Source organism: Hyposmocoma kahamanoa, unplaced genomic scaffold (assembly GCF_003589595.1).
Source record: "Hyposmocoma kahamanoa isolate Upper Pololo Valley unplaced genomic scaffold, ASM358959v1 81, whole genome shotgun sequence".
Taxonomy (NCBI): Eukaryota; Metazoa; Arthropoda; class Insecta; order Lepidoptera; family Cosmopterigidae; genus Hyposmocoma; species Hyposmocoma kahamanoa.
Genome location: NW_020654080.1, coordinates 6477817 through 6493309, shown reverse-complemented (window position 1 = coordinate 6493309; position 15493 = coordinate 6477817). Strand labels below are relative to the sequence as shown.

The window sequence follows — 15493 nt, the reverse complement described above, 5'->3', positions numbered from 1 at the left end:
CTACATATTTACAACATAAACTATAAACAAAACACAAATTAACAAATGAAATCTATCACACTTATACTATACAAGAAAACCGTAACCTTAACAGGACGCTAAAACTCCCTTTACGTTAAGTAAAGGCACTTTTGACCAAAGGTTGACGAGAAGACATAAAGTAATCAATCAAGATGTAACAAATGTTATTTCAATCAACAGATAACACAGAAATTTGGATCTAACAAGCCCCGGGGAAGCAAATTAAGCTCTAATTAATTTATCTTAAAGGTCATTTATACAAGTTTAGGTAAATAACATAACATTTTAACTTCTATGACAAGTTTTCAATTCCTGCGCTTATTTTAAGAAGAGGAGAGAAGCTGTATTATAGAAACAATTTTTGTTAAAATTGAATTTATGTTCTAAATAAAAGTAAGTCTTTGGAGCGCTCTAATACAAGTAAAAAACTACGTAAAATCGACCTACCTACACCATTTTATTATGTACCTCACGATTTGGTACTGTGATTTCCTAGAGCTACACGGTGCCTATAACACGCAGCTGTGTTTCGCCACCATCTTCTCTTCTAGTAGTAGTCGAGCTGCTCCTTGTGAAAGAGTTCGTTCAGGATGCAACAGCAATACCTCTTTTCTGGACCATGAAAATACTAACGGTCCCAGGGATGGTATGCTTTGAAGCAGCATTATATGCCAGAGACCTAGGAGGAGTACTCCAGGCTCGGAAACAGACAATGCGTGTGTTGAACAATCACTCTATTGATTGATGGTAGTAGGTATTGTGTGATGCTACTCATTGAGTGATTAATTTATTGTTATCAATTTGATTTTATTACTTAACGTTTTAATTATCGTAGTTACTATTTTTTATTAGTCAACAAAACTAAGTCAATTTTTTAATTTTGTGACTTGTAACTTATTTGTTGTCAATAAATGACTATGACCATGAAAAAGTTTCTTACCTTACCTATTTCTGCCGCCAAGCAGTAAATGTGAGCATTATAAGCGTGCTGGTGAAATTACCGGCTCATGGGATGTGACCAGCGCAGTGGCAGTGCTCTCAGATCTTCCCGATGTAAAGCTCTGAGTGCCACTGGAACTGCTTAGTCTGCGGTGTCGCTTTCCACAAGTCAGGCATTTGATCGTCCTGCTCTTAGAAAAGTTTAAAATTAGAAAAAATTATAAAAAGACACCAGTATCATTATGAACACCGTGGGCATGACAGGTGAACCACGCAGTCAAGTTGAACCGTTACAAGATGGAATTACTGAAATCCAAGCTTTATTTTGTAATAGTTATGGTATGATGTAACGTGCTGGTGTCCGCAACTCGACGTCCAGGCGCCTATATTTAATAATAGGTAATTGAAATTATTTCTGAAGTTAATGTGAACATCTGACTTCAATGGATTGACCCATACTGCGGAGAAGTATGGTCACATTCGTCACAGCCGGGCGCCAGTAGGTCGCGGCCGCAGCGAACCTATTTCGCATTCAGAATAGATTTTTTCCGCACTTTATAAATGGGTTGATTCAGGGTTGGTTGGTTCATGTATGAATAAGTTTCATTATATCTACATAATTATAACGTCTTACTCAGTGTTCCCTTCGCTTGAAATCCGTACATAAAGCAGTTTAGTTTTTTTTTATTTATTCAGAAAGCAGACTAGAAACTGGTTAGTAACAAGAGAATTCTTATCTCTATGTTAGTACTTTTATTTACGAAAGCAGACTCCGATGTTGTCCAAATTGGTTAGTAATAAGAGAAAATTGAACACCAAAAAAAGTTACTTTATGCTGGTTAACACTTTTTTTTTTTTTACGGGGGGGAAATCTTTATGGATACCCCTGAGCCCAGGGAGACTCAGGGGTTATGTGGGGACTCTCCCTCCAGACTGGAGGGCCTACCCCACTAAAACCCCCCCGGGTTTCCCTCTCGCCGGTTGAGTCGGCGCCTTGGGATCAGTGAACATTCACCACGACGCCGCCCGGCCGCCCTAGCTTACGCCAGGGCTCCCGCGCCAACGGAGGGGCGAGTCGGTTGTCCTCCGACCCGCCCCCCAGACGAGTGAGGCCGTGCAATGCAGGCTCCGGAGTCCCTGTCCAGAGCCCGCTGGTCTCACTAGGGGATCAGGCGAGCAGCGAACTGCCTTCGCCTTCTCCCCGTACGTCTGCGCCGGAGCGGGTGCGCGTCCGCCGCGTCCTCGCGCACCCGCTCCGCGGCCTCCTTTTGCGACATAACCTCTGCGCAAAAGGAGGCCACCGCCTCCCAGGACTCCTCGCTATCGAGCATGGCGGCAACCACGCTCGGCAGCGAGAGGTCCTGCCCTACAGTCCCCATGCTGGTTAACACCTGGGATAATGGACTTGCACGGCGAGTCATACCTTGCCACTATAGTCATCAAGTTGAAACTGGGACTGGTCCGCAGTCTGCAGAGCATTGAGACAGTTTTTTTACGTGTTGCAGCATAAGACCCCATTACCATCCTGAAGCTGTTATTATATTGGACTCGAAACACGCTGATGACTCTTTGCGTAAAGCTGTCGTTATACAATCACCTGTATTTATTAAACTTTAATTTTTTTTAATTATTTATTTACTTATTCATTTATAGCCAAATTTAACACATTGAATGGGACTATATGGACTTTGAATAATATGTTGCCACCTTGACTACCTATCCTATCTTATCTATCCTTGGCCGTGTAGAGATCTTCCCACGTACAGGTATTAGGAACATTAGCAAGAGTTGCATGGACTGTGTTGGGGCACCGCAGTAACATCGGGTCAGGCTGGCAATCCACTAAATCGGACATTTGTGGTTTAGTTGGATGTGGATATTTATATGTGTATATAGTCGCTGCCCGTTGCAATGTTGATAATGAACGATGTGAATGTTTCAACGTTTTAAATATAATAGCTCTTAGTATAATATAACATCAGCTACATTGAACTCGCCGCCATTTTGCTTAGTTACAGACTTTTTATCTCACTATACTATACTAAACTTATATTACTTATTAATGCGTTGGGAGAAAAAATTACTTACTTCGTTGGTTCAGTGACGCGAACTGGATCTTGGCCTCCGACACCAAAGTATTCCATTTCAGTTCCGACCACTCGGGCACAGAAAAAATTATTTGTTCCAAAATTTGATCCAACCCAACGTTGGGCGCCAATAATGCGCATACTTGTGGCACGTTGGCTGAATACCAAACCGGAAATTATAGCTCTTTAGTTCAAACAAACTCATTGATTCGTTATTACGTAAAACGTAAACTGCGTTTGTGTTAAATAAATCCTATTCAGTTCATTAAATGGAATAATTTTTTTTGTTTCAGCCAAAACTAGAGCAAATTCCAAACACGTTGTTGTCCCTTTGATAGGGGATTCCTGACGTTCCGAGGCGGGAATGGTGTCGCAATATCGTTGCTTTATAATAGACTCCTGTCGGAGAACTGTTCAACAAGTCTTATTCATATTAACCACTATTATTTACTTACAATAGTACTATATGACTATGACTATGATGACGTATTTTCAAAATAAGAACATAAAAAAATTCATCCGAACTATGTCAATGGAACATCTTTTCCTCTTTTTAAGGAATAAATAAATCTAGTAGTACATCTATTCCAGCCGCCAAGCTACTGCTCACATTACTATGTGAGCAATTACTACGTTCCAGTTTGAAGGGTAAGAGTGGTGTTGGTGAAATTACAGGTACATGGGACTTGTCAACTTATGTCTCAGGGTGACGGGCGCAGTGGCAGTTGTCCATAAGATCTTTGTGATTTACGTGTGCACATAAATTCCGGAAAAGCAGAAGTGAGAGTCCGACCTATGCTTAATAGATGGTAGGGCAAATTATTAGACTAACACAGGACCCAGTGTATGTGTTATCTTTCAAGTGATTTGTTTAAATACATCATTTATTGTTTCAAATTCAAATTCAAATTCAAAATAATCTTTATTTCATAGGTAAACATTATTGCACTTGGAATCGTCACAATGGTTAAACACTACCGCTCATTCGTAAGGCAGATTCCCCTGAGAAGAATGAGCAAGACACTCTAGGGGTTGCTCTTTGTAAATAACATTTGTACACATTCAACATTTACAATATATATATATTTTGTTTTGAAACATCAGAGATCGAGACTACCTCCATGAGCTAAACGGGTTACTACCACGGATTTTTGTCATCCAAGTACGCACAAGTTGTATGGAATACAAATAAAGTAGAAAAACTTTATACTAAAGGTTATTATAATAATAAATATAATATAAAAGGTTATTATAATAAATATATTATAAAGTTTTTCTTTCTCTATAGTTTTAAACCTCGTGAAAGGCAAATTTTGTATATCAACCGGAATCTCGTTATAGAAGCGTATACATTGCCCCTTAAATGATTTTTTGACTTTGTGAAGACGACTATCAAGAAAGCTAGTTTATTTGTATTCCTCGTATTAATGTTATGTCTGTCACTATTTTTCATAAAGAAATTACTATTCCGTAACATAAATTACATTTTCATAAATGTACTGTGAGGCTAGTGTAAGAATGTTAATTTCCTTAAACTTATCTCTCAAAGATACTCTGGGGTCCAGATTGTAAATTGCCCTAACCGCACGTTTCTGCAGGACAAAGATTCTATTAACGATTCTACAGACTTTGAAAGTAGCTGAAGTAAACCAATCTACATAGATGTTTCGACGTCTAAAAGTTTCCGTATTTTTTTAATCGCGTACACTGCACAGCCGAGCCGTTTCGATAACTTACTTATATGGGCACCCCATTGCAATTTAGCATCTATGGTTATACCTAGAAATATAACTGTATCCACAAGTTTAGTGAAAGTGTTCGCTCCGAGAAGTACTGCCACCTTACTTATTTTTAACTTTTTTTAACTTGTCAAATTATGTCTCAGGGTGACGGGCGTAGTGTTAGTGCGCCTCTGAAGTGCACTGCAACTGCTATGAACAGGCGTGTCGCTTATCACCAGGTGTATTTTTTTTATAAATTTGACCTTGGTCGACGATTTAGCAAGCACACCTAAATAATGCCTATTCACTCTCGCCTTGAAAAGATCCAAGTTATAATGTTCAGGGAACAAGTCGCAGGCAGGGAATTCCACTCCATAGCAATTCGCCATATAAATGTGGAAGCGTAACGCTTCGTGCGAATCTTTGAAATATCCACAACATAGGGGTGGAACCCAAGCCTACGCCTAGTCCCCCGGTGATTGAAACGGTAAGGCAGAATTAAATCGTGTAATTCCATCGCACACTCTCTGTGACATATCCTGTAACCGATAAGCGGGCAACTTTACGGTGGTGTTCAAGGCTGTGCAGCTTCGCCTCCACTAATTCTGAGTCACAGATAAGCCTCTTGTCACGGTTGTCAATTGAGTCAGTTGATATGCAGCAGAGCCATCCCAGAGGTGGCAGCAGTACTCCATGCACGATCGGACTTGTGCTTGGTACAGCTGAAGCAACTATCCAGGTGTAAAGTAACTCTTTACCCTGGAAAGGATCCCAGTCTTCCTTGCTGCATTTTTGGACACGGATTCAATGTATTTGCTGAAGTTCAAATTTGGGACAGGTTCCTTCCAAATAGCTGGAGACAGTCGGCTATCGGTATGGATATAGCACGAAAAGTCGGAGTCAGCTCAAAGGGACTCCGTTTTGTGGAGAACAAACACGTCTGCGTTTTGGTAGCGTTAAATTTGACAAGATTGGCATTGCCCCAATCGGAGACTGCCTGGAGTGTCAAATCTAAACGGCTAACCATGGACTCTCGACAAGACTAGATGGTGTACGACTTGGTCGTCTCGTCGTTTGGTATCATTAAGGTATATAAACACGGTAACTTACTTGTATCTATCAAACGCAATAAATGCGTTAGTAATTGCTCCTCCAATCCCAGAAAATGCTCCCAGAACGCCGTAAATATCGCACGCCAAAGTGTAACCCAAAGGGCGCTGGTAGAATGAATTTATGATGAGGAGAGGCATCTCCAACATCATCATCAGGTCGGAAACTGCCAGATTGATTACGAACATGTTGCTTGGACTGCGTAGGGATTTTGAACAGAAAAAAAAAAAGGTTTCGTAACAGTCGTTAATAATAATATATGAAATAAATGCATCTATTTATTTATTTCTATATTATGTATGCATCTATACATTGTGTAAAAAAAATTATAGCTGACCACCGGTAGGATGTCCCACATCAAGGAGATGAAAATACATATTAGAGCATTCATCCCTGAAAATCTCTTCTTAGTAGTAGAAGAGCTCTTTTTTACTTGCAGTAGAGCTCCTTGTGAAAGAGTTCGTCCGGAGAAGTACTGCTACCTTACCTATTTCTCTCGCCAAGCAGCAATATGAGCTTTACTTCGTTCCGGTAGTGAAAGATAAGGGAGCTGGTAAAATTATTGACACTTGGGACCTGTCAATTTATGTTTCACGGTGAGTTTGCGATTTAAAGCTCTGAGTGGAACTGTAACTGTTATAAATAGGCGTGTCACTTGTCATCATGAAAACAAAATTTTTGAACAAAATGGACGCCAAACGCGGTACATGCATTGTTAGAGGTACATGAACAACATGTTACATCAACATGAAGAGATGTTGCGTGATACGTGAAGCCGGGCAATCCTATTTATCCTATGACATTACATACATATTATGACAGCACATTACATCGTGTGAATTGATACACTTATATGTGTAACAACAACACATACATGATATCAAAACAATAAGCTGGCTCCTACTGTTTAGATCAATTTCGACGGGGAATTTAATATTCCACGTTGAAATAATAATTAATGCGTCTATTGTATCCCGTATCTTTGTAAATGTCGTCTCATGCTCATTATATCATTTGTATGTTGTTGTATTGTTATAATAACGTTTTATTTCTCGAATTTCGAATTATCTGTTATTGTTATTGAATAACAAGACGTAGGTAAATGGAAATTACTAACAGCGTATGAAATTATTTTTCGGATCTATATATGTTTTTTCAAACAAACCAACCGTGGTCACGGTTGACTGAGACAGTAACGCCATCAACCAGTTATGTCTAATATTAATGCAAACCACTTTATTTTTTGTTGTTTCACAAGTTATTAAATAAATACTTACCTTATTTTAATTTTCCAGGAAACCTTCCAATTTACGCTACATATTTCAACAATATGAATTTTTATTAAATTAAATTTATTACATTAAAATCAATCAGTCAGCCGTGACTATAGGACCTGTAAAGAGGCCGAAACGTTGTTTTGTTTGATTGAAATGATTATCACTAATATCAGGTTTCTTACCACGATACTTCTTTTTTTTTTTCTTTTTTTTTTAATACATGACAGGTAAATGACTCCACTCCACCTGATGTTAAGTGGAAAGTGGTATCCAAACGCGAAGGAACCTAGTACAGCGATGAAACCCTCACTGCACTAGCCACCTCCACCCTGCCTGCCTACAATATGCCTCTTCACGCCTCGTTTGAAGGACCTCATATCTTTTTATTTGGTTGGTTTGTTAATAATAACAAACTAACAACAAAATAAAGTTTCAAGTGATAAAAGCACTTCTGACGATGATGACATGTTTATCATACCAAGGGTACGAACTATCGAAACTCAAAAGCTGATGACAACAAAAGTATGGACTATCGCATATCGCGTCCTCCAATACTCAATGTGACTTGTAATGATAGTGTTAATGGAATCCATTATTAAAGGGTCTCTATTGTTCCCAACAGGTAGACATTTTGCTCATGCGTACTGCTGAAGGTACTATCAGATATTCAAATGTGAATTTCAAACATGTGTAGTCCGTGATCGGAGATTCTCTATGTAGATGTACCTCAGAGATCGCGTACAGCCGGATCGGAGGAATTTTTCTTTGTGTTCGATCTTTATATTAATAATCATGAAAAAATATTTATATTTTTATTTCAATATTTTTTATTATTATCATTTTTCCCGTCCTTTGGGTTAACCATGCCTAAATGAATCAAGATAACACTGCAATTATACGTTCCAGAGTTTTTATTAATTTTTGTTGAAGAAAAACTTATGAACTTCTTGCTCAAATATATTATTAAAGTAATATAATATCTGAAAAAGGTATAATTTAACTAATTAAAATGATAACTACAAACACTATTGCGGTGACTACATTTTACACCACATTTTTATCTTCGTCCTGAAAAATTACGTTGAAACCACATACGAAGTATTCTCTCTAAGACGGCGATAATGACTTTTGCAAAACTTTGACACACGAACAAAACAACATTCTATGAAAAAATAATAGATAACGTTTTAAAACTTCTACTGTCATAGGCTTCACGCACTTTTACAGTTTGAGAATATCAGTCATCAATGTATTTACGCATGACTAAATAAGCAGTAGCTTTACTTTTTATTGAATTAAGGAATTAAGAAGCACGCAATGTTTGACCGATATAAAAGTAAGGATCGCATCCTATAAATCACAAGTGAGAAGCGACTGGATATGTCGGACTACTCACTTCGTCAATAAAACATTTGACTAAATATAATTTTTCACTTTTCATTCTGAACAAATGTTACAGTAATACATCGAGAGATTTCCCACACGCCATTTTGATAACATCAAATGCACAAAATGGCGGAAAATAACACCGGTTTATATGGGCCTATGGCAGAGCCTTTGAAAATGTTTGTATTTATGTGTTATTTGCTAATAATGCTCCTATAGCACCTACAATAGGTTTCATTAACTTTATCTCGATTTTAGGGTGTCACAAGAAGTGGTAGAGCACATGTTAGGCTGGAATATTCCAGAAGAACACCGAGATCTAGTCCATGAACATTGGCGTAGCTTTCCAGCGGTCAGCAAGTACTGGCATTTTGGTCTAGCCCTCATCTACTCAGTACTGATGATCACATCGATGATGGGGAACGGAATGGTGGTCTGGATTTTTAGCACGTGAGTACATTTCCTGTATTTGTAATAATTATTATACACACAGTTTTTTTCCTGCTTTCGCAAGCCAAGGTAGCCTAATGGTTTGACCTACTGCCTCTCAAGCAGAAGGCCGTGGTTTCGAATCCAGGTTCGCTTCTCTGAGTTTCTCTTAGTTTATGTGCGAAATTTGATTTTCGGTGAACGAAAATATCGTGGTGAAAACTGCACGTCGAAGAAGGTTCACAACCCTCGAAAATGTGTGAAGTCCCCAACCCGCATTAGGTTAGCCTGGCGGACTATGGCCTAAACCCTCCCTGTGAGGAGCCCCGTGCCCAGTAGTGAGACGTATAAAGGGATTGATGATAATGATGATGTTCTTTCAACTTCATATCGTAATTGTCAACTTATGTATTGTATTAATATAATCTGCCATTTGAATACCCAGATGTAATTAAAGACCAGACCTAGAAACTTATTGAACTATTTGTTTCTAAAATGAAAACCTATAAATGAATTAATTTAACGCCTAACAAAACGCCGTTAATAACGTGGAAGAATTTGATGGGATCGAGTGGTGTTGACTGCGTCACTTGGGGTGATTTAATTAAGTTTCTAAACGCACTCAGCCAGCGTTTGAGTGACACAATGAGCAAGAAAAGTCTTCCAGATAAATAGATAAATTAAACTCGATATGTCACTTTCTAATTGTGCGCAAATGGAAGATTCAATTGACAGAGATTCTTTTGGCACGTGAAATGGGAACAAATTTGGTAAGCCACGACTTATATGATCTATTCAAAACAAAATTAGGCAGATTCTCTGTGTTAATAACAAAAGCGTGGCCTATAAAATCACTCAATATTGCACTTTACGTCTGGGTTCGAAATTATCAAAGTATGTATTTATTTACTTTGATTATTTATGATGATAATTATCCTTTTTTTTTATGACAGTGATCAAACTTAATAAATACGAAAAAAAATCTTTAGGAAAACGATTATGCTTGTGACTTTTTTTGAGATTGACATTTGACCCGTTTGGATACGTCTCCGATATGAACACATCGCAAGACGTTGCTAGCGGTAGCATTTTCTTGTCCCAATAAATTTTGTCGATGATAATTATCAATGATAATTGTCACTTCGAACCTTGATATACGTAGGAGAGTGATGTTATACTCATAATACAATGGTACGCGTGCCAATCTCAGTGTTTATCAAAGCTGAAGTTCAATTTAGACCGTTCGGATGTTCGTAAAAATAAATGGGATTTCCTTACGTATTTAAAAGTTGCTGAAACTCCAAGTGATAATCATCAATGATAATTATGTCTTCGTACCCTGCCTTACGTAGAAAAGTGATGTCATAATCATAATACAATACCTACTGAATGGTACAAATGCCAATCTCAGTGTTTATCATAGCTGAAGCTAAATTTAGAACGTTCGGATGTTCGTAAAAATAAATGGGATTTCCTTCCCACATCCGCGGCGAGGGAGGACAGTGCGCGGGGCCCCAGACTCTCAAACGAGTGTCACCGCCAAAGTTATAAACCACCCCGCGCCTCAGTTCGCGAGCTCGGAAACGTTTCCGATGTTCACCACAAGTATTTTTATAGGGGACCAAAGCTAGAAGTGTTTTTTCGGAGCAGTTCTAATACGAAATCTTACAAAAAACTTAAAAACTTGTAACTAAACACAACTTAAGTAAAAAAGGTACTAATTCTATTAAAATGTTTGTGACACATTCGGCAAGGTATAAAGGATTATTTATAAAATACTAACATCCCGTTGGACTTAAGAATATTACTAAAATCATAAACAAAAACTTTCGTTCTATAAGACTTTACAAAACGTAATTATCAAAAACAAACTTTTGAGTTTTTCGTGTACTATCTCACACTTTTTAGATCTGTAATTGATAGTAAGGTAATAGGTTAAAATGTGTAAGTGTCCTTTGTGACCGCACAGAGCTGTCAGCGTTTAGAGCGGTCTATTTAAATATTTTTTCCTTTTGTATGAAACTAAAATTTAACGAATTATCAAAAATCATGGAACAAAAGTTGTGGTCTAAGATGTTAGTAACATACTTCTGCGAGATTGTTAGTATTTTACAAATATTGTATACCAAATTAAACAAACTTCAAATTTGGTTTTCGCGTATATTATATATTGGAATCTCATTATCTCATTATCTTTTTTTTAAGTCAGTCGTAACCGTAGGACCTACAAAGGTCCCGAAAATTATATTTGTTTAAAAAACACATACACACGCGTTTTAATTTTTTTTTATAATATCAAGTGCAGGGAGGAACAAGTCGTGAGCCTGATAGTACGCTACATGCCTATCCATAACAGTTGCTATGCCACTCAGAGCTTTAAATCGCAAAGATCTGAGGGGCACTGCCACTGCGCCCGCCACCCTGAGATATAAGTTGACAAGTCCCATGTGCCTGTAATTTCACCAGCACCTTTACCCTTCAAAACCGGAACACAGTAACGCTGACATTACTGCTTGGCGACAGAAATAGGTAAGGTGGCAGTACTTGCCTGGACGAACTCTTTCGCAAGGAGCTTTTTGAGGAGATTGCTACTAAATTCATTAAATAGTGAAAGTAATAGTTTCATTAAATAATTTCATTTCCAATAAACATTATATCACACTTCAATATTGAACACGTCTCAGCCGATTTATTAAGAAGCTATTCTCACCGTTCTGACCTAGTAACAACGGAGATGCAGGTAGCAGCACCGTGGTAATATCAAGTACCTATTACAATTCAGGGAGTGCAGCTCTACATTTTTATACCTACCCTATTTATCTTCCTCTTTTGTTTCCGAGGAATCCGTGCTATTGAGGCATGAGTATCATTTTTGGAGTTTCAACAACTTTTAAGTGCTAGTCGAATATTTGTGTAAGCAAAGACCGTCTGAAAAATTTTATTATTATCAATGAGTATAGACGTATTATACACAGCCCGATGTAGGCATGCAAGCTATCTATTTCGTTTCTTTCTAAAGCATAATTTTCTATGATCATATTTTCCAGCGAAAATGATAATTATAAGAGGACTACATGACAAAAAGAAAGTAAAAAACAATAGCCCACATGTTCTGACAATATACACACAAGCGCTGCTGATCGTATGTTAAACTGATGTTTCTATTCATGTCAAAACTATGCCTTAAGCACCCTGTAAATGATCCAATTTGCTTGTCAAATTTACCCTTCGAACTTCACGTTTTCTTGAAACAATACCGCAAACGATCCAATGAATTGCGACTGTGGCTCTGGTTTAGCACAGACACTGGTTCGATTCTTGTCAGGCCGCAGGAATGTTTGTCAAAATTTTAATATCGATTTTTATTAAATATGATGATGATATTCATTTTATTATTTTATTAAATTACTTCACTAGTTTGTTATAATTATGAATACAAAGATCGAACACATACAAAAACTTTTACGACGCGATGGGTCTTGAACCAACGACCATACTTCACCGTGGTATTGCTCTTACCAACTGAGATACCGGTCAAATTATCGAGCTATCGAAATTCTCCTATGTGTTTTTGCTAAAGATCTTTCTACTGGATCTTTTAGCATTCTGAGCCGGCTGTGGTGAAGGTTCTAAAATCTCTCACTAGATGTCACTAACAGCTCAGAATGCCGAAAGATACAAAGATCTTTAACAAAAACACATAGAAGAACATCGACAACTCGATACCTTGACCCGTAGCTCAGTTGGTACGAGCAAACTACGGTGTAATATGGTCGTGAGTTCAAATCCCATTGAGTCGGAGAAATTTTTCTATGTAACGCGCACACACTCATAGCCCTGTACTAGGGAAACCCTGTGTCGCGGGTGCCATAGACACACACAGACAAACACAAATTATACCCAAACTCACGAGAGAAATAAATGCAGACCATACAAATATTTCTCGAATCGAACCTAGGACCTCTGCGTGGCAGTCCAGAATGGTAACCGTTCGGCTACGGAGACAGTTAATGTGTTCGGTCATTGTATTAATAACATAAATAACATAAAATTTTAAGATATCGTCAACAGAGAGAGTACTTTGCGTATTCCGTACAGGATGTACGTACAAAAATAATAGGGCATCGTGAACCAAATCCAATTGTTAGCGGTAAACTGTTTCCTGTGATACAACTTATTTGCAGTAACTAACAAACTTCATTGTGATCTTCTACTCACAAGTCACGACTTGCAAGCTGCCCACAACTCGAAGTTAGAATAAATTTCCATATTACTGGCTTCATCTCGGAAGTACTTTCAATGCTCTAAAGTCAGTGGAGCGCAGTTCCTTCGTTTGTCTTCTTTCTTGAATTAAAAATAATTTAGAAAAATAGTTATTTTATTCACCAGAAATATAAAGGTGCGTTCCCATTACGTCGTAACGTTTTGTTTATCGTTGGACGATTGTCGCGTCTAGCCGGTTCCCTTATCATAACTATCTCTGGCGACTGTGTCGTGGACGTTTAGGTACTCAAGGAGCCTAATGCTACAAAATGTACGATGAAGGGTAAATTATAATTTGTAACTTAAAATTTAACTAAAAATAAGTAGGCAAATAACGAACGTAATTAAACAGAATGTACTAGAAAATGCCGTAAGCAATTTTTTTAATTTACTTTCATTTTCCATAAAAATAAACAAAAATAAATAACTTTTCTCAAAACGAAGAAGAGTAAAAACAAAAGGAAACAAAATTGTTACCTAGCCGCTTAATTGATGGGGATAAATGAAGAGGGAGATATTATTCCATATTTCAGCGGCCATTTATATGAAACTAACCTTATAAGTTGTTTTATTAGAGAACGACATTAAGTGAGAGGCGAGATATTTTTTGTGAATACACAAGAATTAAACACAAAAATAAAAATGACGAAAAAAAAACTAATTTATAAAATCGTACATAATTCATACACAATAATATTTTAATATAGAAATTCGAACTTTAAGTGAGCCTTTACAAACACCATTGAAGAATTTTTTTTCTAAAATCAATAATTCGCACCCATCGTGTAACAAGGTCACGTCGTAATCTCAGCACAGAGTACTAAAAAAACCGACCTCAAAAGTTTGTGGAATTACATCTATTTGCCAAGTTTTATTGAAATCGGTTATCGGTAAGTGCGTAAACCCGGATTCATCCCCTAGTTCGCCACTATACGGGACTTAACACAGGAGATAACAAAAGTCGTTGCTCATTGCTTATAGTATAGGTATTGAGAGAAAAACCCTTAAATTGAAGAGTAGCAAACTCAACCATTACAATAATTGCTCCTTATAAAATTTAGGCATTATTTATAAAAATAAGTCTTAAAAGCTTGCCTTTCATCCAGTAATGCTTGCTTTAGGAAGTGGACACATTTTTGAAAAGGATCTTCTTACAATCCTGTAGAAGTTTTGATATTAGCCACTCTATTGACGCCATCAGTGCCAGGAAACACGAGTTGTAGCTCGACCCAATTTCCATTTTAACGATGGTAGATTGTCCTCCTTTAGAACTGCTAGTGCGTTCATCTTTTAATGCATCTTTACAAGTACGCCATTTGTAATTTGTGGTTGTCTATATGAGTGTCCATGGCACCCGCGACACAAGGTTTCCCTAGTGCGGGGCTACGATACGTGTATGCGTTATTTACATGCTAATTTGGTCAAGTGATGTACAAAGCTTTTCTTCTTAAGTTAACTTACAATTGCCCATCACTCTATGTGTAAGGGCTATGTACACCTTCACCAGCCTACATCCACGACCTAGATAACTACCAGTTAAGTCCTTGAATCAAGGTAGACAAAATCTGGCTTCAGTCTAGGACCATGTACGAGACTTAACACTGGAGATTATAAAAATGGGTTCTCGCTGTTTAAAGTACTTATTGAAAGAGAAAAATGCCTTGAATTAGAGAATAGCAAAATCAACCATTAAAATAATTGCTCCTTATAATAAAATTTAGGAGCTATTTATAAAAATGAATCTTCATGCGTGAACAGCCACCCTTAGAGGTGGATGATTTTCTTCAAAATTAAATGGGACCACTATGGAGGTATCCTCTTTCCAACAAAAAAAGAATCATCAAAATCTGTGCACAAATGCTATTTTAGCAGCAGTAGCCGGAGTTATCGCGTAACATACACACAAAAAAAATTATAATAAAAAAAATAAAAACATACAGTCGAATTGAGAACCTCCTTCTTTTTTTCAAGTCGGATAAAAAAGGAACCGACTTCGAACTTTGCGATCGAAGCGTGGGTTGGAAAAATATTTGCATGTGTTTGATCTTTGTATTTAATAATAGTAACAAAAACTTGTGGAGTTATTTTACAAAACAAAATCTCAATAATACTATGATTTATCTTAACTTAAGAAACTTTTGTTATTTACCCATGTGTCTTACAGCACTGGCAGTCGTGCTGTGCTTACGTGCCATTTTACTACTGGCATTAATATCCCAACCACAAATACTGCCCTCGTAAAGAAAAAAGGCACAACTAT

At 37.5% G+C, this 15493-nt stretch overlaps 1 protein-coding gene across 1 annotated transcript in view; it reads left to right on the top strand.

Annotated features, from left to right (window-relative positions):
* The first annotated feature begins 8539 nt into the window (after nucleotides 1–8539).
* LOC113234032 (opsin-3-like) overlaps nucleotides 8540–15493 on the top strand; it is a 42916-nt gene continuing 35962 nt past the window's right edge. Inside the window, exons 1-2 of the mRNA XM_026469257.1 lie at nucleotides 8540–8720; nucleotides 8800–8992. Coding sequence (XP_026325042.1) covers nucleotides 8659–8720; nucleotides 8800–8992 — 255 coding nt within the window. The 5' untranslated portion in view covers nucleotides 8540–8658. The remainder of the gene's footprint in view (nucleotides 8721–8799; nucleotides 8993–15493) is intronic.